The following is a 24,521-nucleotide window of genomic DNA, read 5'->3' as shown; positions in this document are numbered from 1 at the left end:
AGAAAGTCTGTAGATAACTCGTAAACCCTATTTAGACTGTGTGGGCATCTTCACAAGTGCTGCTATTTTGGTTTATGTAGTTCATGAAAACATCTTGTGTTCAACATTATAAATACTTCTTGCATTGCAAGAATCAAAAAAAATTAAGACACTGCTTTTGCTACAGACATAGCTGAAATAGAGGCTGTGGAATTCGGGATTGATGAGATTTATAAGCAGAGTGCTTCATGTATATAGAGCTGTTTGCGGCTACTCTTTAGCAACCTGGCTAATCACAGTAAACACAGTTGGCAGCCTCTGTGTAATGGCTGTAGTGTCCTGCTGCCCTTCAGATGAGTGTAGTAGTTCAGCTGGGTACAGAGAAGGTTCATATACAGTATAATGTATGTGTAGATTATAGGTACTATAGCAAAGACAGTGTTAATATTAAATTATAAATCAACAGACTCTTACTAGACGTTGTAATTATAAGTTTTAATTTGATGCCAATTGAAATCCTCTGTTGGCTTGAGAATGTTTAATTAAAAACATTTATTTACATTTTTTTTACAGGATTTTATTTGAAATAATCCCATCATCGCCATGCATTTGGCAGATGCCAAAAGCACACATTTCTCTCAAAGTCTGAAACATCTTGTCTTTTTAATATGAGAAGAGGTTATCACTGGTTATCAGGTGTCACGGATTAAGAGGAATAATTTGGTACGGCTCTAATAAGGAGTTTGGTTTGAGGCAGGAGAAGATCAGTGGATTAAGTAAATGCTGCGTTAAATGTTCAGTTTTTACATTTTTACATAGAGCAGGAACCTTATTATGTCTCTTAATTTGATGAATCGTTTCATGGAGCTCAACCTTGTCGTTTTTTTTGTTAAAAGTAGTAAATTAATTTTTGTAAATACTTTTTGATAAACTTTTATAAGTTCCTGTCAGGACCGTATATAACAGTATACTTACTAATCTTTCTCTTTTACAGGGTAAACTCGGAGTTCCTGGATTGCCAGGATACCCAGGAAGACAAGGACCAAAGGTAATTGCATTTATACTGCTAAAGAGCATTGTTATTAATTTACTGATTTTACCATATCCATGCTCGGTTACAGTAATTACTGTATGTTAATTTGGGCGAGGCACCAATGAAACCAATGATGCCGCTAGATGAACATACAGTATTTCACCACCAGTCCCTGGGTTAGCTCTGTGTTATCTGTTAGAGCTTTCTGTGTTCATGGACACATGAACTTGCGTGACACTTGTTAGGGTCAGTCGACTGCTGCTTTTTACTATTTTATTAAGTTCCATATTTGCAGAGCCTGTCAGGTTGGTTTAATTGCTGATCATCTAGCTCTCCAATAGTTTTTTCGTGGCTGAAAATATACCTCCATTCATAAGCCTTTTCAGGTTATGTCTACTTACGTGTAAATTGTTTAGTGTATGGTGTTAATAATCCCAAATTATTCTCAAATAATTGCCTTTCTTTTTTTTTTTTAACAGTTTTTTTTAAATTGTGCTTTAATGTGACTTTATCTTTCTTTTAATTCAGTGTAATAATTTAAATTATGTCTTATTTCCTTGCTTTGGCCAACATTGCTTGTTATTAAACTTACTTGACAATTTAATTTAAGCTAATGTTAGAACTCACAGAGACACAGTTAACCTGACCAAAACGTGCTTTTCTGTGTGTATTTGAAAGAGAACGAGGAAAATAAAAAATACACACACGTGCATGTGCAGGCTGCTTTTGCTGAACTTTTTGATGGCTCATCGTTTAGCCTCTCTGAGGCAAAGCTGCAGTCTGACAAGCGGACATGCTTGAAGCTTCCTGATCAAAGAGCTGGGGATTTGAATATGCTATTTGGTGTCAGCCTTCAGTTGCTGATACAATAGCAATAAAGGAATGCTGTTACTTGTGTGCATGCAGTCTTCTGTTAAATGTATTAAGCCAAGGGTATAAACAAGGAATATAGTGACTGTGTTTGCTTCTCAAATGATTAATTGCTCTCTTGCTCACACACAGGGATCCCAGGGTTTCCAAGGTTTCCCTGGTGCCAATGGAGAGAAAGGAACTCGGGTATGTATGTAGATAGACTTCTTGATATTCGTCTCATTCCCTCAAGGGTTGGATACAGGCGTACCGCCAGAGACAGGCTCCCGTCCCAGCTCCAGATTTATCAACCTAGTGGAAGTTGCATGGCTCTAACACAAAGCAACAGAGACACAATTGCTCACCATTGCAATTGCTTTTCATTACCACTTGCACAATTCATTTGGATACCCCAAAAGCTTTGTTTATCACTTTGTGGCTCTTGAGCAATGCTTCATTTTCTTTTGTCGAAGGGATGGGTCATTAGCTCGCCTGCAAGAGTAATGGTTTGTCAACACGAGTGGAGCAAGGCGCATTAAGCTTTGTCATCTTCACAAAACATTTGTAAAGTTTATGAGACCCAGCTCCGAGACAGAAAGGGATAATAGAGCTATTAAGATAGTTTCACAACACTTGTTTGAAACTTAAAAAGCTACATAAAAGATTTAATAGTTTTCCTCATTAAATTTGTATGTAGCCAGTGTCATTGTAACACTGCTGCAAAATTGCTATATCATGCATAATTGATTATTAAAATATCATTTTCCAAGGTGGCAATGACTTCACATGTAAGTGAAGATAAATGTTAATGGTCTTTTTTTTTTTTTACAGTAAATCCTATTTTATTATAAAAAGACTATTTCTGAGCTCATAAATGGCTCAATTGTCTCCTGGCATTAGAGTCATTCTTCCAGAGGATGCAGGATCTTAATAATGTGAGTGGCATTCCTTTGATCGTTGTGTGTGTTCTTCGTGTCCACAGGGAACAGCAGGAAAGCCGGGCCCACGCGGACAGAGAGGACCAACGGTTAGTCTTACTCAGCAGACTCGTGCTTCCATGCAGATGGCGAACTTGGCACCTGAGTAAAAGTGGCCGTTCGACCTGAACGTGCTCGAAGGGGAATCCACACTGAGACAATAACCAAGCTTTTCAGATCACATGCATCCTTTACAAACTTTTTTTTTGTTAAAAAGCTTTTTTTTTTCTTTCTTAAGGGGCCTCGAGGAGAGAGAGGACCAAGAGGACAGACAGGAAAAGCTGGTCCAAAGGTGAGTATTAGTATTTATTTTAATGCCACTTTCTGAAATATATCATTATACATGTTCACATTTGATTCCTTATTTTTTGTGTCCAGGGTAACTCAGGGAATGACGGCCCACCGGGACCTCCCGGTGAGAGGGTACGTACCGTAACAGCATCACCAGGAGTCATTTTATTCTCGGGACGTGCAGAGGTTTCGATCAGACACGCGATTCTTAACTCAATTATGTGCTTTTTAAATTTTTATAGGGATTGCCTGGGCCTCAGGGACCAACAGGTTTCCCAGGACCAAAGGGCCCCCCTGTAAGTCCAGACACTCTACTGAAATATGACCTTTGCCCTTTGTCTTTCCATTCTGTGTGACCTTTAATATAAATTCTTTAATTTGTTTGAACTTCTCAGGGACCTGCAGGGAAAGACGGATTGCCAGGACATCCTGGACAGAGAGGAGAAACTGTGAGTGTGCTGTGCTTTGGTTATTCAACTCTTTATCTTATATCTACATCCACTGAGGCAACTTTATGACTTTTATTTCCTTTTTTATAATACACAGGGATTCCAAGGCAAAACAGGCCCTCCTGGTCCTCCAGGAGTGGTTGGACCTCAGGTGAGTGACAGCCATTGAGTGTTTCTCTTAGTTGCTTCATTGACGCACAGCTTTTTGTTCACTGTATTCCTTTGTGCGCAAACAAATAGCTATCAATTTCCTACAAAAAATAATTAAATATGCATTTGCATTGTTTTTCGAAAAATTAGGCTCTTGCAGAATTGCAAACCTTTCACACACAGAAGCACAATAGAAACCTATAAGTTGTCATTAGGAATGCTTTCTTAGCATTTTGCTCGGTGAATGAAAATCGATTTAGCTCCTCTTACCTATATCTCAAGAGCCACGACTTAAGTGTTGTTTATCCTCTTTCATATTTGCAATGGGCTCTTCATCCATTATGCATAAATGTTTAACAGACTTTTCCTCCCAGCCGTTCTGCTAATGCCGGCTGAGGACATTCATAATAATGAAGCTGTATGTGGCTTTAATGACTAGTAAGCCTCCCACACAGCAAATGTTCAGCTTTTCCTCGCCACGTTTCTAATAAATGGAAAAATTGTTATATCATTTTTGTGTTAATTTGCTGATTTTGCTCTCTGCTTTGTCCCTCTTTTCACACTTCCTCTGTAACTTGGTTTTATACTTTAGTGTTGAATGGGATATATTTATTTATTTTCAATTCTAGGGACCAACAGGTGAGACTGGACAAACGGGAGAACGTGGACACCCTGGACCCCCGGGACCACCTGGTGAGCAAGGTCTGCCTGGAGCTGCAGGAAAAGAAGGAGCCAAGGTGAAACTTGAAGTTCTATTTATTAGTGAACTTTTTTTTTTTAACATTGTCAGCTAATTAAAATACATGTATGTAACTACAAAGCTCATATTTGTTTCCCATTTCACTTACAGGGTGATCCTGGCCCTGCTGGCCTGTCTGGTAAAGATGGCCCACCTGGGCAAAGAGGTTTCCCTGGAGAGAGAGGTCTGCCTGGTCCTGTGGTTAGTATTGCCTTCTGCTTTGTTTAAAGCCTCGTGACAAAATCAATATCACTCACAGCTTGGTTATTGCATAATAGTTCTGGACTATTAAATTTCTGTAAGAATGCGGTAAACCTCAAGAAATGGAGATGATATCAGATCCACTCGTCAGTAAAGGAACAGCTTGGCTGATTTTTCTATCTTTTTCAAATAATTCTAACTTGACAAAGTCGTGTCCTGGTAGTTACGCAACTTATATTGTTTTCTTCATGCCATTTTATTACAAAGCCTTTTCATTAACCTTAGGATTCAGACTTTATGTGATGCACTAGCTCCTTTGGGTGTTTGCTGCAGTTTTGCCAAACTGTTTTCCCCTTCAACTCTCAACCTTCACTTTGGAGTCTATAGGAGGCTTTCCATCTCATGCTGAGCCTCTTTGCAGATAAGGAGTGCAGTGTAAGGTAGAATGTGTGCTTCCCCAACAGATGTGTTTGTTTTCTGAGGCCTTTATTTCACTCTCATCTGCAGGGAGCTCATGGCCTGAAAGGGAATGAGGGTCCTCCTGGCCCACCTGGCCCTGCTGTGAGTACAATTTACCGCATCCGTATCCCCACTTTGTCACTCTCACCTTCTGTACTCTCTCTGCATCTCTGATATCTTCATAGTAAAGTTCCTACCCTCAGCTATTCCAGACCCTTATATAATATAATGATATGCACTGTTTGCTACTTACATAAGGGAGGTCTGACCTATTTGATGTGCCTGATATTATGCTTTAGTTTCCTGTGTTGGATGGCTTTGATATTAATGGTGTCTTATTTCGATAACTAGCTACCAGCTAGCTAATAACACAGTGTGTGGTACTGCTGTAGGGTTCTCCTGGTGAGCGTGGTCCTGCAGGGTCAGCAGGACCTACAGGTCTCCCAGGACGCTCTGGCCCCCAGGGACCTCCAGGCCCTGCTGGAGAGAAAGGTGGACCGGTAAGAGCACCACATTGTAGGAATAGCATGGCTACACTGCACATTTTTGTCTCACTGACAAACACAATGTTGCTCTATGTCAACAATCATTATTTTAGGGAGAGAAAGGACCTCAAGGTCCAGCTGGAAGAGATGGTATTCAGGGACCTGTTGGTCTGCCAGGACCTGGAGGACCTCCTGGCCCACCTGGAGAGGACGGAGACAAGGTACAATAGTATTTTTGGTTTATTTGTATCCACGTGAAGAAAAATATAATGCAATTTAATAAAGCTGCACTTAAATTTCTTTTTTTGGTTTTTGAGCAGTTGTTGTTTCACAATCTGTGTCTCTCTGTGTACGCACAGGCCTAAACTACACTAAACTTTGCAATTGGGCTCCCAGCCAGACCCTCTTGTCTCTTTCTCTGTGACCTTAAAACGCTGTGAGGGGAATTTGTCTGACAGGGTTTGCATCGATTAACAGATCCTTAAAAGGAGAACTGGCCTTGTTGCTGCTTTGTACCCGTCTTTACAAACAGACACAGAGAGAGAGGCAACGACAGGATGGGTGAAAGTGACCCTTTAGTATTCAGATCCAAGCAACTGCTCATCCCTTCTAAAACATTTGCAGGAAGATCAGCTGCGGAAATACTCAGAGGATAATCTCTCATCCTTTGAAGAATGCCTCAGTTCTTAACTGGCCTTACAACATTCCCCGTGGTGTAAACGGACAAAGAGAATACAGAGGGTATTTGCCATGCAGATAAAAAACGATCTTGCCAGATAATGTTTACATACATTCAGACACTTTCTCATTATAAGCCCAGCTCACAGGGAATGGATAAGTCCAAGGCCTTTATTTAGGAGACTAAAGCCACCACAGAAAGAGCTTTTTCTGATTCAAACACCAAAGTAAATGCCTTTGGTTTTTGGTGGTTATTAGCATTATTTTTAACACCCACACAGGCATTTGGGGGGAACAAAGTACAAGGTTCTTCAGTTGGTATATTCTGGTTTAAACAGGTTCTGATGGGAGTCATAATATATTCTGTTTTGGCTGCTTGTTCTGTCACTGAGTCAGCCATCACGATAAGCCCCCTTCAGAAGTATATTTTTTAGGGAAGGAGTGATGTAATTGAGATATCTATAGGCAGATCTAAAGGTACAAAACAATGTTTTTTGAAAGGAAGGACAGTTCAGGCGAATTAGAGATTGTTAAGAATATTCATTGTCAAAGTTTTATTTTCCTTTTATGTGCATACCACTGGCTATTTTTTTGTTTCACGCTTTGATGCTCTCTTCACAGGGAGAGATTGGAGAGCCGGGCCAGAAAGGAAGTAAGGGTGACAAAGGAGAACATGTAAGTTTGTCTGTAGAAAACACATCATTTATTCATTGTTTTGCTTTCTAGAATTCTGAGGCTGATACATGAATTTTAAATACTGAGTGACAGACAAAATTACGCTTTTTCATGTCCCCAACTGCAGGGTCCACCCGGTCCTACTGGCCCTCAAGGACCTGTTGGAGCACCGGGTCCTGCTGTAAGTGTCCATTTTGAGCTATGTGTTCACATTATTCAGTGCCTTATCTATGTGTTAGCAGACTGACTCTCATTATCTCATTATCTCTTCTGCTGTGCAGGGTGCAGATGGTGAGCCTGGTCCCAGAGGTCAGCAGGGTATGTTTGGCCAGAAAGGAGATGAAGGATCCAGAGGATTCCCCGGACCTCCAGGCCCAGTTGGTCTGCAGGTGCGAACTAGAGTATTAAGCAAACTTCAACCATGGTTTTATTTAGAAAGATCTGATTAAATAATTTTTTAACCTTTCAGGGCTTACCTGGTCCACCTGGCGAGAAAGGTGAAACTGGAGATGTTGGTCAAATGGTAAGAGCTTAGTTTGTGCGCATTCTGACTGTGTTATCATTGAGCACCTTTACACTACAAGGAGCATGAAGATGAATTCCATTTCTTAAACTGAGGTGGCTCTGCTTGTTGCCTACAGGGTCCACCAGGTCCCCCTGGTCCCAGAGGTCCCTCAGGACCCCCGGGAGCCGACGGTTCTCAGGGACCTCCCGGTGGTATTGGAAACCCTGGTGCTGTTGGAGAAAAGGTAAAACTCTTTTTCTTTTTCTTTTTTTTTGGATGGAATGATTTTAGCCAGAAACTCAACCATTCATGTGTATAATGTAGTTTGATTAGTCCCGTCAGTAGTGGGACTTTTGAGGCTGATAACATAATCAATATTTAATGAGTTGAAATTCTGATATGACACATTCATATCAGCTGTTTAGACTCCTGACGATCGAACTTTTCCTCCGTTATAGATATATTTGCGGTGCTGGGTATGTTTATTTTCAGACTCACCTGTCATAGAGAAAAAGTTTTAACTTGGAGAAGCGAACTTAAAAAAGTCAGATTCATTGTGCTAAGCAGTTTGTTTGGGTTGTGTTTTATACAAAGACTGATACCTCTTGAAAGGCTTTTGCAGCTATTAATATTTCACATGCCTATTTATATGATACCATTTGGGATGTTTTTTTCCTACTCGAGAGTGACAGATGCACGCCAAATCGAATGGACAGGGTGTCATTCCCGACAGTAGCCTGCTGCTGGGGTGGAGAGATTATAAATAAATTGTCAAAAAGATCTTACTGCAATTCTAAGAAGATAAATGCATTATTAAAGGCGGCTACAGCTTTCATTTGTTGCTGCTGCTTCATCATCGAGGCCTCCTTTGGTAGTTTTTGCAGCCGCTGGAATGCAGCGCTGGGCAGTTTTTTGTTGTTTTTCAGCGCTTGCTGTCCGGGGTGATGGTATAATTTGCTTTATCTGGTTCGGTCAATAGAATCACCTCTTGCTCCTTTCTAATCTCCCCGAGGATAGCCTGTCCTGCTTCTGTGCAAGCAAACACAGCGGTCTTTGGGCTAATCGGGCGTCAGCTGAGCTGGCATTTTATTATCCAGCCCAGGGAGCTGCCAAGCGACAGAGTCCTGGCCTTTTTTTGGTAAACACATCCCTCACTGTGTCTGTGATGAGCAGCTGCCTTTTCCTGGTTTTCCTATTCTCAGCAGTCCTTAGTGAAGGTCATCATAAGAATGGAGTCAAGGCCTCTGCAGGGCTTCGGAGGCGCAGCATTGCATAAAACAGCAGCGTACGCCGCTAATACAGGCGGATCAGTGAGGCTTGTAAACAGCTGCTTAGAGGGAATTTCTTTACAGCATGGAGGCAGATTTTGGAAAACAGCCAGACACTAATTTAGAGTATCAGTTGATGTTCACAACACAGAGCTATTGTTCATGCTAGAGGGAATCTGGATATGCTTATCATAACGAGTCACTGTGCAGCTTGTCGTTGGCTCTGCAGAGCTGTGCCATCAACTGACATCCTTGTTTCCCAAACATGACATGGGCTAATATTCTTCCACTAAACACGTGTGTGGTAGACCTCAGTAGGGAGGACAGTAGTCTCATATGGCAGTGAATAACGATAGTGCTTGGCGTATAGGTGAGTCAACAGGGCAATAAGGCAAAAGGAAGAGGACAAGATATATGGGCAGGGTCCAGGGAGAACAGTGAGGTCAGCGCCGTCCTTGCTCCTGCCACCCAGTCTGCCTGCACTTGATGAATTGAAATCTCTTGTGCCATCTCTTTCTATTCCCATTTTTGGTGACAAGGACACTGGGACAGTGAGGGGCTGCAGTAAATTATGGGATTTTTAGAACCACAGAAGATCAACAAATCACTTTACTTGTAATGTATGTCTCTCTCTCACCTACTAATACCCCTTGTTGCCCACCTCTTTCAGGGAGATACCGGTGAAACGGGAGAGCCAGGCCCTCAGGGAGAAGTTGGCCCACCAGTGAGTTATCTCAGTCTATTTCATTTCATTTTTATTAAAAAAAACACAACAAAGAGTTTATCTATAATGTCCATGATGTTAAAAAGAGATTGTATTTATCTTCCACAGGCCATTTTCCTCATGTTGTACACTAGCAACTCTGAATTCTAGCTTATACAAGTAATTGCACTGGTAACATGCTGCATATTATTATAGGGTTCAAGAGGAGAACGAGGAGAGAAGGGAGAGGCTGGTCCGGCTGGTGCTGCTGGACCTCCAGGCCCTAAGGGACCCCCAGGAGATGATGGTCCAAAAGGCAGCCCAGTAAGTTCTGTTCCAGGTTTTTTATTAAAATACACTTTGCAACATAAGTCATTAAGCAGAGGACGATCATAGTTACTTAAAAGTAAATGTCTAAAAAATAACAAACAAAAAATGTAACTTTATTCATTTTCAGGGTCCAAGTGGTTTCCCTGGTGACCCCGGCCCCCCTGGAGAGCCTGGTCCAGCTGTACGTATGGCAGCTGTTCTGTGAATAAACCATCCAAACTTAAGTCTTTATGCACTTTTTATTGCAAAACATCATGACTGAGACCCTCTTCAATTCCAATACAGGGCTTAGACGGTTTACCGGGTGACAAGGGCGATGATGGAGAGGCTGGTCAGGCTGTGAGTGTTATTTTTTCTTTTCCACTCTGCTGCATGTCATTACTGAGAAATGTAAATAGTCTTTTCAATGTTGAATTATTTCTTTTAAACCAGGGTTCACCTGGACCAACTGGAGAATCTGGTCCTGCTGGACCACCAGGAAAGAGAGTAAGTGCTGCCCTGCACTGTCTTACTCCTATCCTTGTGAAAATGTTAAAAAGTTGCTTAATTTATTTTATTTTATTTTTTAAATAGGGGCCTCCTGGACCTGCAGGACCCGAGGGAAGACAAGGAGAGAAGGGAGGCAAGGTAATTCATCCAAAAACACAAAAAAAATTTTGTGTAAGTAAAACAACCTAACAAATGAGCTAACATCAAATGTTTTCGTGTGAATCATTTTCCTGTGTGAAAGGGAGAGCCTGGGTTAGAAGGTCCCCCTGGAAAAACAGGTCCCGTTGGTCCTCAAGGATCACCCGGAAAGCCAGGTCCTGAAGGTCTCAGGGGAATCCCTGGTGCTGTCGTAAGTATCTTATTTCTCAGCCTCGCAGCGATTCATCACTGTCATACCTTTATGTAGTGTGGTTTTGTTTAAACAGCATATATGATTCGCTAATTTGCTAAATAAATCCAGAATATTAAAAGGAACTGGTTTTCTTGTGAAGTGGGGTTAAAAAAACTCTACAAATGTTTTTGCAGGGAGAACAAGGTCTACCTGGTGCCCCAGGCCCAGATGGACCTCCCGGACCTATGGTGAGTAGAAATAACTTGTATTGCCATGCCTCATATAATGTGCGACTGGATCTGACAGCTTACATTTTCTCACAGGGCCCACCTGGCTTACCTGGTTTGAAAGGAGACTCTGGTGTCAAAGGAGAAAAGGTGAGCTACTTCAGGAACCAATTTAGTGATTGCTGAGTTGTTTTTTCCTTTTATTTTTTTGTTTTCCACTGACCATCAAATTCTTACTCCTCTGATTGGAACGTGTCTCATTAAATGTTGCTTTGATTACATGTGCTTGTGTTGTTCTGTTTGCTCAGGGCCATCCAGGTCTTATTGGTTTAATTGGACCACCAGGTGAACAGGGAGAGAAAGGTGACAGAGGCCTTCCTGGTCCTTCTGGATCAGCTGGTCCCAAAGGAGACAATGTGAGTAAACAACACTGCACCTACATTTTTGAACAGCAGCTCAGTTTGTGCCATTAGTCAGCTAGCTATTGACAGACTTTTGTTTGATCTTCCTTATTTAGCAAGAGCAAATTGGTACCACTGGTGTTAATATCTTTCATACTAGTCAATACTGTTGCCTTAGGAATAAAGAAGGTTTTTTTTTCTTGGCACACAACATTTATGGATTTGCAATTTCTCTTTTCTTTCAGGGTATTGCTGGTCCTGCGGGTCCACTTGGTCCCATTGGCCCCCCTGGATTACCTGTAAGCTTAGCACGTGTGTCTTACTATAGACTCATGATGTAATGTTTGAGCCAGTACTGATCACTTGATTGTCTCTGTGTTTTTAGGGTCCCCCGGGTCCTAAAGGAGCTAAAGGCTCATCGGTAAGTGATTAACCAAAAGCTGCAAAAAAACGCAAGCATTTATCATGACACTTATTTACGAAGATTAACCGCTGGTTTCATTTTGTCCTGCTCAGGGTCAAACTGGACCAAAGGGAGAGACTGGTACACCTGGACCTCCTGGCCCTCCTGTAAGTAGATGCTCTACTTTTTGAGCAGTAAAATTCAAAATGACGAAATCAGTCATTATAATTTTGGTTGACAGTAACCGACATTTATCTCCTCTCGTGTCATCTCTCCATAAAAGGGACCTCCTGGTGATGTCATCCACCCACTCCCCATCCAGGCTCCTATTAAGGGCCGATCACGTAGGAACATCGATGCCAGCCAGATGGTGGACGATGCAGCTATGGATGCCAACTATAAAGACTATGATGATGGCATGGAGGAAATCTTTGGCTCACTTAACTCTCTTAAGTTGGAGATTGAGCAGATGAAGCACCCACTGGGCACCCAGGGCAACCCTGCACGTACCTGCAAGGACCTGCAGCTCTGCCACCCTGATTTCCCTGATGGTTCGTGTTACATTTAGCCCAAATTGGTGCTTTGTTTAATTCTCTTTCTTTACGCCTTTTAAACTTTAACAAAATCAAACACAGCTAGCTAGAAATGTTTGTAGAAAGTCAGTGTTACTGGCCACAAATCGGGTATGTAATGTTAATGGTGAAACAAACAAAAAAAAGAAGAATACAGCCTGACTCAATATTTCCTGTTTCACTACATGCTCTTTTAACCCCTCCACCACCCCAACATGCACATCTGGGCTCCAGGGGTGGATATACTTGTCACCCCTTATTTCTATATTGTAACATATACAGGGAGTCATGTGCCCTGCATAACTTAAACCCAGCCTTTAATAATGGGTCATGATGAATAAATCCGAAAGATGCTTACAACTAAAAACAAACCAAAAACCAAAAATAAATTAATAATATAATAATGCATTAAATTAAGTAATTTTTTCTTAATCTGCCTGCAGATTAAAAACCTTTTTGTATTCATATTTGAATGTGTTGACTGGACAAAACAAGCCATCGCATTCCTGTGTTTTTCTAATATTTATTTATCATGAAAATAATTGTTAGTCACAAACAAACGTCCAAATATAAATCACTGTTTAATTCTGTTTTGTAATACAGAGGCGTATTATATCTGCAGTGTATCCGTCACAGGAGCGTGACACTTGCAATTGCTCACATACGGACTAGTTAATTACTAATTAATTAGTAAACAAAGTACTTTTCCACTTCTCGGTGCATCATCCATCTCTAGGTGATGATGTTATCAAACAGCAGGATTTACTTTTCAAAAATGAATGTTTGATAAACCATCTGGGATGTCTGGCGTGCTAATGAGTGAGGTGCATACCGCATAACCACAACATCCAAGGTTCAATTCCCTCTAATTGCTCCAGTTTCCTGATCGCTGTCTGCTTTGGCAGCTGTTAAAACGAAGCCAAAACCTTAAAAAATAGGATCAAATAATGAAATTAAATAATGAGTTATGCATTTATTAGCAATGCTAATTTAGAAGAAAAACACCCACAGTTTAGAATGTGTCTAATGTGAACTGAAGATGTAAACACAGAGGCACGACACACCCAGTGTCTAGCCTTACCTTGACCTCAATGAAACACTATATATATATTGAATTATATATTCTGTGCTCTCTCTCTCTCTCCCATCCGTGTGTGTGTGCGTGGGTGTGTTTTTGTGTGTCTTCTCCCTTCCTTTATCTGTCCAGGTGAGTACTGGATTGATCCAAACCAGGGCTGCTCCCGGGACTCCTTCAAGGTTTACTGCAACTTCACAGCAAGCGGCGAGAGCTGCATCTTCCCAGATAAGAAGTCTGGAGGGGTAAGTCTGGCTGTGTGTATACAAGCAATGCAATCGCACAACATGAGATGACAACACAGTAAACAGAAAGTTTGGGCCTTAAAAAAACAACAAAAAACAAAATCTTTGCTATTTTCATCGTCTATTTTGGTGATAAGATTGACAGCAAGGGTAATGTGAGCCGAGCACTCTCGATAAGCTTTTTAAAATTTTTTACCCTTCACATTTGGGACTAACCTGAGCATGCCAAAGCAACACTATATACAACAGTAAATGTATTTACCCGTATAATTAGCCTCCGCGAGATTAGCCAGTGTGTTGCTTCTAAGAAGATGTGGGAGATGATTCACCAGGACTCCTCCTGCATATCCCACGAGAGGGACCGAGTTATTTTGCTAGCGTGCAAAAGTCTCCTTTTAGTCCTGCAGCGAGACAAGCACTCACATTCACTCTGTTGTTTCAGAACCATTTTTAGATAGAATGACATTAAGGACTTTATCACCCATAAAAGCCTTTGGCAGGTGAGAAGATTTTTGCTTCATTATGCATGAGTGCGTGAAGGAGTGTAGCACAGCGGAGAGGTGAAACATTGGGAACACTGTCTTTGACGAGTCGGGGGTTGTGTAATAGCGGCGCGCTACAGCCATTTTAATGATCCCACTCACCAAGCCTCAGAGGAGCGGGAGTTTGCCTAAGCTCGGAATAATGAAGCAGACTTTTTATAGCGCGCTGGTGATGGGCTGTTCTCATTCGTGTCAGGGCTGTGAGAAAGAAAAGCCCGCGTTGTCTGTCTTTTTGCTTTCAGACATCCAAACACTCCCATGCGCGTTTTGAGATGGGCGCAGTGGTCACAAGAGCACACGCTTTGTAAGATCCTCAAAGGGATAGTACTGCCTTCAAGGTTGAATTTTCTCCTCCACTCTGTGCACCGTGGCAAAAAAAAAGTGAAGGTCACCTTGGATGCAGCGTGGGTCTAATGTGTGCCATCTCCCAGCGATAAGCGATCTCCGGCCCATCATTCATTAACGCATTAAGCCATTGATGACAGCCCCATATCAGACCCTGCTCTCTAATTATAGAGAAATTCATCATTGTCATGGCTGAGACCATTAGAGCTGTGCCCCCGTTGGCCAGTTCACAGCTTTTAATGGCGTAACAAAGTTAGTGCACCATGGCTGCACGGCGCTGACACCGAGCAGCAGGGATGGAGGCCCCCACTATCAGAGCTCCTTGCCTGCGATCATTTCTTAATTAATCACTGTGTACTCATGAATTTTTCAGCAGCAATTAGCTGCCAGCCCCAGTGTGTACAGTACAAAATAGCATAATGGCTTACAAAAATCTTCTTCCCTGGTCCAGTCGGTCGGTCTCACTGCGAAACTGTTTCAGGTTTTTGGAAGACTCCTCAGAGGACAAACAGAAGGCGAGAGAACAAAGCTGAGAGGGGATGTGGGATTTCTGTCGGATCTTGTTTCCTTTTCTTATAACACTGCTGTTTTTCCTCCTCCTCCTCCATCCTCTTCCTCTTTGTCGATCCATGCCCCCAGGCTAGGCTCACTTCCTGGCTAAAGGAGAATCCCGGTTCCTGGTTCAGTGAATTCAAACGTGGTAAACTGGTAAGCCAGACCCCCGACTTTCTCAAGTCCCTTTCCCTTCCCTGAATGCCTCTTATATTTTACAGAGCAAAATGGCAAAATGGCCCAAAGACTCGCCAGGCACATGGTATAGTCACTACAAGAGAGGTTCCCTGGTAAGTGTTGCTGCCCGCGGTCCCGGAGTCCTGGCTCAGGTCTGGACTCCGTGTGCCTGAGGCTCTGCATGGTTCTGGTTCTGTGAAGTATGTATCGACTGGCTCCTCGCTTGCTGGTTGTTTCGTTATTGAGTTGCATGATTCAGCATGAGCTGCACTCACCTTCAGTCCAACGACATAGTCGGATGCTCTTACACGGAAATGGAGGAGAGGTTTGTGGACCATTCAAAGCAAGAAATGGAATCTGGTGAAGAAACATATTTAGTCTAAAAAAAAGGAAAACAATGTGCGTAAAAATTCTTGTCATACCTCTGCTACATTAAGAGAGCATCTTTAAAGAGTGACTGTGTGCCTTGACAATCCCACGGCTCTGTTAGTTCATCCACTGATAGTTGATTTATTAGTGTGGACAAAACGTCTCAGACTGAATGCATCGCTTACACATTTGTTATTGTTTTTTTGTGATCTCGACAAGCTCTTGCCTCAGCAGGGCATCTGTCCTCCACAAATGGCAAAACCCAAGTGTCATTCTCTCTCAGCTTGCACTCACATTCCCATTCTCTCCCTTAAACGCTGGAGAGTACCTCTGAGTCAAATGGGTCAGGCACTCAGTCACAACCCAGGGGCCCTCTGGGTACTCAGTCACTGTTGACTTGCGACTGTGATGATAAAGAGGTAATGTGCCTATGATGATGCCAGGCTGGATTCACACGCTGTACGGGTCAGGGCGGGAGGGAGGGGATGACGAGTGGTGGGGTAAATGAGAAAAGCACGGACCTGCTCAGCCACAGTTTGAGCCACAGTGCCGACACTCACAGACATAAATTACAGAGAAACAGTCTTAATTTTTTAAAATATATTCATAATTAAAAAATCAAATTAGATCATTTATCCTCATTATTAGCTGGAGATTGCGTCAAGTCAAAGTGTCGGCACTCTGGGCTCTTTATATGCATGTGTGTGTGCATGGACCTTCGCTTACGTGGAAGAATGAGTGGTAATAGACGAACAGACACACAGACAGTTTGCTGCTCTGGCTGCATGGAAGGGATCCGCATGTGCATGAGTCTTCAGTAAGTCCTGTTTGTCTGAAAGACAAAGTGACCATGTGGATCTAATGGATTCCTGCTGGTTGGTATGCAAATAGTCATTTACGGACATTAAAATGAAATACAACTGTTTCCAAAATCTGCTGTCTTGTCAGTCAGTCAGGATTACTATAATCAGCTTAATGCGACTTTTTGTTTTCCTTCTTGTAACATGAGCCTGAAAAGCAGGGATGCTGGGTTAATTATAGGCTAATTAGCAAGCAATTAACATATCATTACTGCCACATAGTTCCTATTACGACAATACATTTTCATGATTTTACCATAATTTGCTCGTATCGCTTATATATTTTACATAATCACACAATTACGATTTAAATGAGCTCTTTAGTTATGCTTATTTTTTATACTTTGAAGGTAGATTTGTTCCGCATTAAGCCTTGAACATCAGTGCAGCTCCCGGGCATAAGGCCTTGGAAATATTCTGCACTTATCCTCCTCTTCTAAAAATTTACACATATTTGTACGTTACTTAAGGATAAGGCTGGTAATTACATTTTTTATTCGTTGTCAGCAGATTTCATTAAAGACCCAAACCAACAATGAATTACAGCACTAATAAGCACAGTGTGTTTAACGCCTGATAGCGATGCTGTTATAAACACTCAAAATTGTACTAAATGTGTATTGAACTGCAGCTGAATATGTGCTTTTTGATCTTTTCTTATAAAACTACACAACACAGATGCTCTAAGAACTTAAAGTAAAAATGACAGCTCTGTATTGCGGGCTGTTTTTGCAAAGATTTAAACATATGGTATTCGGTAGTAAGGTTGCTCTTGGTAATGTCAAGGCACTTCACCTGTTCAAAGATGGGATTTCAGCTGAATAGGTCACTAAAAACTAAATTACCCCCTGTCTTGGTTTGATATTTCATCGTCTCCAAAATGGGAAAGGGCATTGCTATTTTGAGGAAATGCTCCGTGTATGTTCCTGCTTCTGTTATGATTGATGTTGTTCTGTCACACCTGGAGTATTGCCCAGTCAGCTTGTCAAGTGCTGCTGAAAAGCATTTAAAAAAACAAGCCTTCAAAAGGCGTAGAACAGGAGAGACAGATTAGTTCTCCATTGTTCTTCTCGCACTTGTGTTTGCGACGTTCATACATTGGTGGGGCCAAATTAACATCTAAATTAAGGTCAGGTCTGTTATTCATAGAAAGATGTGCCGCAGGTCTCACATAAGTAGCCTGTTGATTGTAAGAGGACGCTGTCAGTAAACTAATTGCACGGGCTCTTCAACTGGTTCCATTTTAGGCGCCATGTTTAATGTTGTTGCTGTTTTTGTTTTGTTTTTTTTACACATTTTACATTTTTTGTTTCTTTGTTCTTTTTAAACATATTTTAATGAATTTGTAGTGCAGTAACAAAATAGGTAAGGGTAGCATGATAGATGCTTACTTTGATTACACAAACAATATGTATGAGTAGGTCATGATTTGTAAATAACTGAAATAGTTTAAAAAAAGATTTCTTCACTCTCGAAACACACGAGGCAGTAATTTTGAGTAAAATGTATCTGAAATATATCAAGTCAAAGTTTTATTTTTTTATTTATTATTCAAATAATTAATCATTAAGGAAAATGTGCTCAGTACAAACTGAATGTGTACCAATCAAGTGAATTTCATTGAACCAGATTTCATTAAATTTGCATTGTACTTATGTAACAAAATTACAAGGAAAATTTACATTTAATTAAATTAGTTAAAGTCAGCATTTTGGGGAGATATTTTTATAACTTGAGCTCATTATATAATGTTATACTGCAGTATACTTATGACTAACTTGACAGTTGTTTTTTAAATTTATCCCACATTTTGGAGTCAGCTTCAAAGAAAGGCTGATGTGAAATGTAAAAGTGAGGTCAGAGGTCAAATGTGACATTATATTGAGATGCAAACTATAATAGAGTATTTATAATTCCCATATGACAGTGTAATTTCTTAAATGTTGGCAATAAAAACAAAGGCAATAGAATTTTTTAGCAAAGTTTTGAAGATAAAAGGGATTTAATGAAAGTTTGACCTTATTTGAACTTGAAGAAGAGGTTAGATATCCAAAGTATTGTGATATTTTGAATCCCTATATGCCTAGATGTTATCAATACAAACAATGGCAGTAAGAAACATAGTTTTACTGCTCTATATATTATAATTATCACATTGACCTTCAGATCACTCTATTGAACTTGAAGGAAAGGTCAGAGGTCGGATGTGACATTTTAAAGCTTGGTCCTTTCTGCATATTGATAATATACACCAAACTTGAAAGAAACATAGTTAAATCAAGTTAATTTCCTCAATTTCCAACCAATCAATCATGAAGCTGACCTTGACAACCTGGATGCAAGACAAATATTAATGGTCTGTTAACATTAGTCCACTCTACACCACTACAAAGGTTAATGAGAATTCATTCAAAAGTTCTCAAGCTATCACGTTTACAGACAGAAAGAACGACATATTTGTGAACGCCTAAAAAACAAAACTTTCTTGGTGGAGGTAATAAACAATGAAAAGTCTTTAGTATTGGACTGACATTAGCATTGTTTGGTTAAGGTCTTTATTACTAATTTTGATGAATGCCAGCCTTACTGCTCTACTAGGTCTATATGCTGAGTCATATTATATATTAATGGCACATCAAGTTTTTTGTCTGGTTGACTATTTTCAATAGTCAACACATAAAAAATGCTTCCAGGTGACAGAGGAAACTGCATGGTGTAAACATGGAAATGTCTTCTTTTTGCAGCTTTCCTATGTGGATGCCGAGGGCAATCCCATCGGTGTGGTCCAGATGACTTTCTTGCGGCTGTTGAGCGCAGCAGCCAGGCAGAACATGACATACAACTGCTACCAATCGGTGGCATGGCACGACCAGGAGCAGGACAACTATGACAAGGCCATCCGCTTCCTGGGCTCCAACGATGAGGAGATGTCTTATGACAACAACCCCTACATCCGCGCCTTAGTTGATGGCTGTGCGGTAAGTCAGGGAAGTGTGTGCGTATGTGTGGGTGTGTGTTTTTTGGGAGGTAAGCTGGGTTCCTTTGATGGAAACTGTTGGAAAGTTATGCTTTGAGTATCTTTGTAGTCGTTGCGTGAGCAGGAGTCCAGCAAATGTGTGTGTGTGTGTGTGTGTGTGTGGTGTTTCTTTCTCTTTTTTTGAAAAGAATATTTTCCGCACACTGATTCTTCAACCCCACTGTGTCTTTTCTCTTTGACAGCTGAAAAAGGGCTATGAAAAGACAGTACTTGAGATCAACACACCAAAGGTGGAACAGGTGCCATTTGTGGACGTCATGTTCAACGATTTTGGCGGCCCCACGCAGAAGTTCGGATTCGAAGTGGGGCCCGTCTGTTTCATCGGCTAAGACTTTTTAACTGAGCAAATGGAGAAAGAAAAAAAAAAAGCATATTTTTGTTTTCTCAAAAACAATTGATGAAAAAGAATAAGACGATTCTATTTGTAAAAGAAAAACGTTACTTTTTTTTCCAAAAAGCAACAAGTATAAAGTAAAATGAAATCAAGTTGAGAATGCGGTGAAATTTTTTTTATAGGAAACAGAGGAAAAAACCTTGAAACCTCAGTGTGCCTTCTCCATCACATGCAAGTTTTGAAACTGGATGTCAGATCCTCCTTCCTATACAGTTCACTCACACACAAAAACCTAGCCCCATGTCACCACACTTTTGTTCCAAACAACGAAGGCGACCTTGAGAGCCGCAGCCGTTCCAGACGGTCGCGCTATGTGCCTTGGACTCCATTTGATTTGGCTCTTTTTTTTCTTTGCTTTAGTTTTGATCTCATGTTTTCCTTCATCTCCCTGGCTTTGCTTTTTTCTCAGTTTGTTTGCTCATTTCACTACGGGAGCTTTGTTTGTGCATAATTGTCTCCCCATTCTCTTGGGATGGGCCATATATATATATATATATAAATATATATATATATAAATATATATAAATGATTTTTTTTATGTTTGTAAGTACATTCTGTATATTTTTCTGGGTATCTTTTATTGCTTCTGGCTTCAAAACATGCATGTGACTTTCTATATTTGTGAGGTAGGAGCGCGTGGACGACATCCAAAATTGTAGAAAAGTGAGAGAATTCGACTTGTAAAATCAAAATCCAGAAAACAAACCCCAACCCCGTGGTGAGTCCTGTCTTGTTGCAACTGTGGAGCACGCCTTTGTTGTAATTTAAGAACAAAATGGAAATAAAGGACGAAAACAAGCTCTGTTATTATGTGACAGTTAATTTGCAGACAGAAAACGAAAAGAACAAAAAAAAATACATTCCTCCTTTTTGTGTCCTCTGAACAGAACAAACCGCATTGGTGGCAATATTCTTAACTTAATAAAAGCCTTCTTCACGTTTCCTGAAATCTGACTGCAGTGGGAGATGATGATGGTGATGATGTCACATTGTAACGAAAACACAAAGAAATCGAAACCTAGGTGCTATTTTCTCTCTCTTCTGTGGTGCTATGTATTTTTTCTAGTTTTGTGTTTGAAATATGGAAAACTTGTGCTGAGAGTAACTCCATCGCCACCAGTCCCTTTGACTCGCTTGAGCATCCAGTGGTGGTTTATGCATGCTGTTATTTTTTTGTTTGTTTCCCATACATAGCCACTCTGAGATCAGTGCAGCATGTTATCTCCTGCTTCAGCGGACCACACAGATAAGAAATGGGTCTGTAAAAAATGTTGGAAATGACGAGAGGGATCTAAGATGGTGCTGTTGGCTTTGCGTATCAATGCTCTGTGACGCTGCATTTTTTTTTTTTTTTTTTTGATCATGTGTGCCACATGAAACTAGGTTAAAAGATGGACATGTTGCAATTGGGCCAAATGGATACAGTGCAAATTAGAAGGTCCTTCCACCAAAGGTTTTCTTTTCTTTTCTTTTTTTTGTTATGGGAAAACAACTCGAGAAACTTGTTGATTAGCCAGATGGAACGGTTTGTTCATGCAGCGTCAAAACTTGCCTATCGGTCTATAATTCTTTTTTTATTTTTTGCCCTTATTGTAATATTGCTCTTTGTTCAAACTATGCACTCTTTATGCTTATGACCACTAGTATCTACCACAGAATTGTTACAGCTCTTCTTTTTTTTTTTGGCTTCCTTTTTAAAAAAAGAGAAAAAAAATCTTTAAATATGTGACTTGAACCTTTTCTGTTAAGATAACTCAATATGCTTGTAGATCTTTGGCTTTATTTTTCATTTGATGCAGTAAATCCAAATTTAACACTCCGCTCTCAATAATAATTATAATGATTTTTTTTTTTTTTTAAAAAGAACAAACAATTATTTTGTAAATTTCCAGAACCAGCAGTGATGCTGCCATTATTTTCTTTTTTTCTTTTTTTTTGTCTTTGTTTCATTTTGTAGATTTTCTGTTTGTTTGTTTTTCACAGTTTTGTCAAACCTGTGTAAGGATCAGAGGATAGAAGATATATTGGTTTTTATGTCAATAAATCCAAGTTTACTGTGGCCATCCACTCTTGTATGTCTTTTGAAGCATTAAAACCTATCTGTATGCATGAAATTGTAAAGTTTTTTCTCTTGTTATGATTTTTTTGTAGCGTGGCATGATCTCCGGTCCATGTGTTATTCATCAGGATACGTTAGCTTTTTTTTTTTTTTTTTTCATTGCTACAGATGGAAAAAAAAAAAGAAGAAGAAGAAGAATAAAAAGGTCATGTCCACAATTGTGAAGTGGAGAGAAACTGATGAACTTGTAACTCTACCAAAGCCAATGTTCGTTTGTAGTATATTTATTGTATTATTTAAAATAAAAAAATAAATGTTAAATGATACCATAGTGTAAGTGTAAGAGGCGCCCTCTTTACGTGCAAGGTTATTATTATTTTCCACATGCCATCTATTTTTACACAATATGAGAGCACCTTTTTAATGGAGCCAGGCACAAAGCATTTTGACACATTCATTGAGGCAGCCATGCTTTCTTGTTTACCGAGCTGTGGGCTGTGTGTGTGTGAGAGATTGTGTCCTTAAGGATGTCTGTTTAAGCTACACAACAGGTAAAGTACAATATGTTTTTAATAGTGTAAACAGTTGTAGCTCTACAGATGCTTCACAAAAGGCAAGATCACAGCTGGTGATCACAGCTACGGTCATCCGTGGATTATTCCCTGCTGAGGCTTCAAAGAAAGAACCGACTTCCTTTCTAGGCTTTTTTGTTTGTTTGATTTTTTTGGACCGAAAATGTGTACATCTATCACTTCCAGCAGATTTTTCTACTTCGCCTTGCAGGTTTTTCAGGACAAGCGGAGGAATATGTGCATTAACCGCTGTGTGTATTTTATGTAAGCCTTCCTCGGTGATCATTATAATAAAGCCTGTCATGCACCACTAATTTCAATAATCTCCAAAGCTTTGATCAAATCTGCGGTGGTGAGGATGACTCGCAGCACTTCAAATGTCTCATTAGGAAGAAAACCTCACACAAGCCTTAGCGCAGCAAAAATAAATAAATAAATAAATAAAACGTTGTTCTGCATGATACCCGTGATCAATATTTAATGCAGTGTTTACAGGATGGATTTGGGACGATCAGAATGCATGGATTCCACTGAGGCAGCATCCTGGGTGAGTAAAGCAGCAAAGCCAAAGCGAAAAGTTCATTCCTCATTTAAGCTCCCAACTTTTTACAATAGTGGGGATAAGAGGGCCACACATAGGGCCTTTAGATCCCTCCAATTATGGCAATAGGTGAAATGTCAAAGACTGCAACAGCAACACGAGGGTGACAGGCCCTGTGAAACCTTTGTAGGGGTGGATTCAGGATGTGGTGAGATTTGAAATGGATGCAAGGATGGATTTGGGACATGCAGATGCGCTTGAAGCAATGCTGCAGACCAGGAAGTGCATAGTGAAAGAAATGTAACACCAAATGTCGAGGTGTGCTGTTTAAGATGCAAGCAGCTCAGGTCAATCAGCTCAGAGAAATTTTAAGAAATACTCTGACACTTGGGTCTTCTACGTAGGTAAGATACTCAAGCAATAATATAAACTATACTAACTTAAAAGTAAAACTACTTACTTCATGGTAAAGGTAATTTCACCTTTTTTGTGCCATGTTAGCTTGTGTCCAAGAAGCTCAGAGGGAAGCTTCTTCTTTTTTGTAGTTTAAAGGATCAAAGCTGAAATGTAAGTAAAATAAAGACCCATCAGCGTACTCTTTGCCCTTCTGCACACTTTGTGCTTGCTTCGCTCCACCACGCATTTACCCTGACTGTCAGCGCCATCCCTGCAATGGCTCTCTGTCCCACCAGGGGGGTCAGCTTCACAGTTTGGGAACAACTGCTTTACTGAAACTTCAAGCAATTCACTGACATTTGAACCAATTACACTCTGTTTTAGTTTTTATTGTTTCTTCTCTTGGCTTGTTGCAAGACACAAGCTTGTCACTGTTAAATAGTGATACCACAGTTCTAGGATTTTCTGTGGCTTTTGAGTTTTAAATTCATATTTGACTTAATTATTATTCTAGTACAGTTATTTTGGTATTTTTGGACTTATTTTGATTGTAAAATTATTCTTCTTTCTGTTTTGCTGTTTTCCCATTGTGTCCAAACTGATTTCCCTCTGTTGTGTTTGTGTGCTTATGCCTTCTGTGCTTCACTGTCTGTGATTGAGTTTAGGCTAGTCTTCAGCATCTGTTGTTTTTCTTCCTTTTATTGTGATTGTGTTTATTGTTTTCACTTTTTGTCAAAGTGAGCATCGGGATGGAAAAGAAAGGTGATTTAAGTGACTGAACGCCAAATCGTTGTTAACGACAGATGGACTGTTCTAAATATTTAAGAAACTCCTGAGCTACTGGGATTTTCCTGCACAACCATCTCTAGGCTTTACAGAGAATGGTCCAACACAGAAAACAATATCCAAGACAATGGTAACTCAAACAATCACAATGCAGAAGAGCATCTTTTGAATGCACAACACATCAAACCTTGAAGCAGATGGGTAACAGCAGCAGAAGTCCACATCGGGCACAGTTTGCACAGGCTCACCGACAGACAGACATGTGGAAATGTATATATAGTCTAATCCTGCTCTTGAATTCCTGGTGTATTTTATGTCATCCTCTTAGTTGGTTTTACTATACATTCCTATTGTCTTATTTTCATTATTGATCTTTT

The 24,521-nt window shown here is 40.3% G+C and overlaps 1 protein-coding gene across 3 annotated transcripts in view; it reads left to right on the top strand.

The window, feature by feature from the left end:
- Positions 1-21,911, top strand: part of col5a1 (procollagen, type V, alpha 1) — a 74,632-nt gene extending 52,721 nt beyond the window's left edge. For 2 of the 3 annotated variants that reach the window (XM_086301256.1, XM_086301254.1), the window contains exons 31-66: positions 974-1,027; positions 2,015-2,068; positions 2,844-2,888; positions 3,077-3,130; positions 3,217-3,261; positions 3,372-3,425; positions 3,525-3,578; positions 3,676-3,729; positions 4,358-4,465; positions 4,579-4,668; positions 5,176-5,229; positions 5,520-5,627; positions 5,726-5,833; positions 6,912-6,965; positions 7,093-7,146; positions 7,247-7,354; positions 7,435-7,488; positions 7,607-7,714; positions 9,409-9,462; positions 9,658-9,765; positions 9,899-9,952; positions 10,057-10,110; positions 10,204-10,257; positions 10,345-10,398; positions 10,502-10,609; positions 10,786-10,839; positions 10,915-10,968; positions 11,127-11,234; positions 11,465-11,518; positions 11,605-11,640; positions 11,736-11,789; positions 11,906-12,173; positions 13,402-13,514; positions 15,041-15,109; positions 19,104-19,337; positions 19,579-21,911. In XM_086301256.1, coding sequence (XP_086157382.1) covers positions 974-1,027; positions 2,015-2,068; positions 2,844-2,888; positions 3,077-3,130; positions 3,217-3,261; positions 3,372-3,425; positions 3,525-3,578; positions 3,676-3,729; positions 4,358-4,465; positions 4,579-4,668; positions 5,176-5,229; positions 5,520-5,627; positions 5,726-5,833; positions 6,912-6,965; positions 7,093-7,146; positions 7,247-7,354; positions 7,435-7,488; positions 7,607-7,714; positions 9,409-9,462; positions 9,658-9,765; positions 9,899-9,952; positions 10,057-10,110; positions 10,204-10,257; positions 10,345-10,398; positions 10,502-10,609; positions 10,786-10,839; positions 10,915-10,968; positions 11,127-11,234; positions 11,465-11,518; positions 11,605-11,640; positions 11,736-11,789; positions 11,906-12,173; positions 13,402-13,514; positions 15,041-15,109; positions 19,104-19,337; positions 19,579-19,725 — 2,937 coding nt within the window. In that variant the 3' untranslated portion in view covers positions 19,726-21,911. Of the gene's footprint in view, positions 1-973; positions 1,028-2,014; positions 2,069-2,843; positions 2,889-3,076; positions 3,131-3,216; positions 3,262-3,371; positions 3,426-3,524; positions 3,579-3,675; positions 3,730-4,357; positions 4,466-4,578; positions 4,669-5,175; positions 5,230-5,519; positions 5,628-5,725; positions 5,834-6,911; positions 6,966-7,092; positions 7,147-7,246; positions 7,355-7,434; positions 7,489-7,606; positions 7,715-9,408; positions 9,463-9,657; positions 9,766-9,898; positions 9,953-10,056; positions 10,111-10,203; positions 10,258-10,344; positions 10,399-10,501; positions 10,610-10,785; positions 10,840-10,914; positions 10,969-11,126; positions 11,235-11,464; positions 11,519-11,604; positions 11,641-11,735; positions 11,790-11,905; positions 12,174-13,401; positions 13,515-15,040; positions 15,110-15,174; positions 15,244-19,103; positions 19,338-19,578 lie in introns of all 3 variants that reach the window. The other variant, XM_086301255.1, reaches the window with a different exon arrangement.
- Positions 21,912-24,521: the final 2,610 nt, after the last annotated feature.

This window comes from Aulonocara sp. 'chitande type north' Nkhata Bay, linkage group LG7, assembly GCF_057382095.1.
Source record: "Aulonocara sp. 'chitande type north' Nkhata Bay isolate Kocher_YH1m ecotype deep benthic linkage group LG7, A_spYH_male_GT1.1, whole genome shotgun sequence".
In the NCBI taxonomy this organism is placed as follows: domain Eukaryota; kingdom Metazoa; phylum Chordata; class Actinopteri; order Cichliformes; family Cichlidae; genus Aulonocara; species Aulonocara sp. 'chitande type north' Nkhata Bay.
Note: the sequence above shows the minus strand (reverse complement) of the source record. Positions and strands in the feature narration are given on the sequence as shown.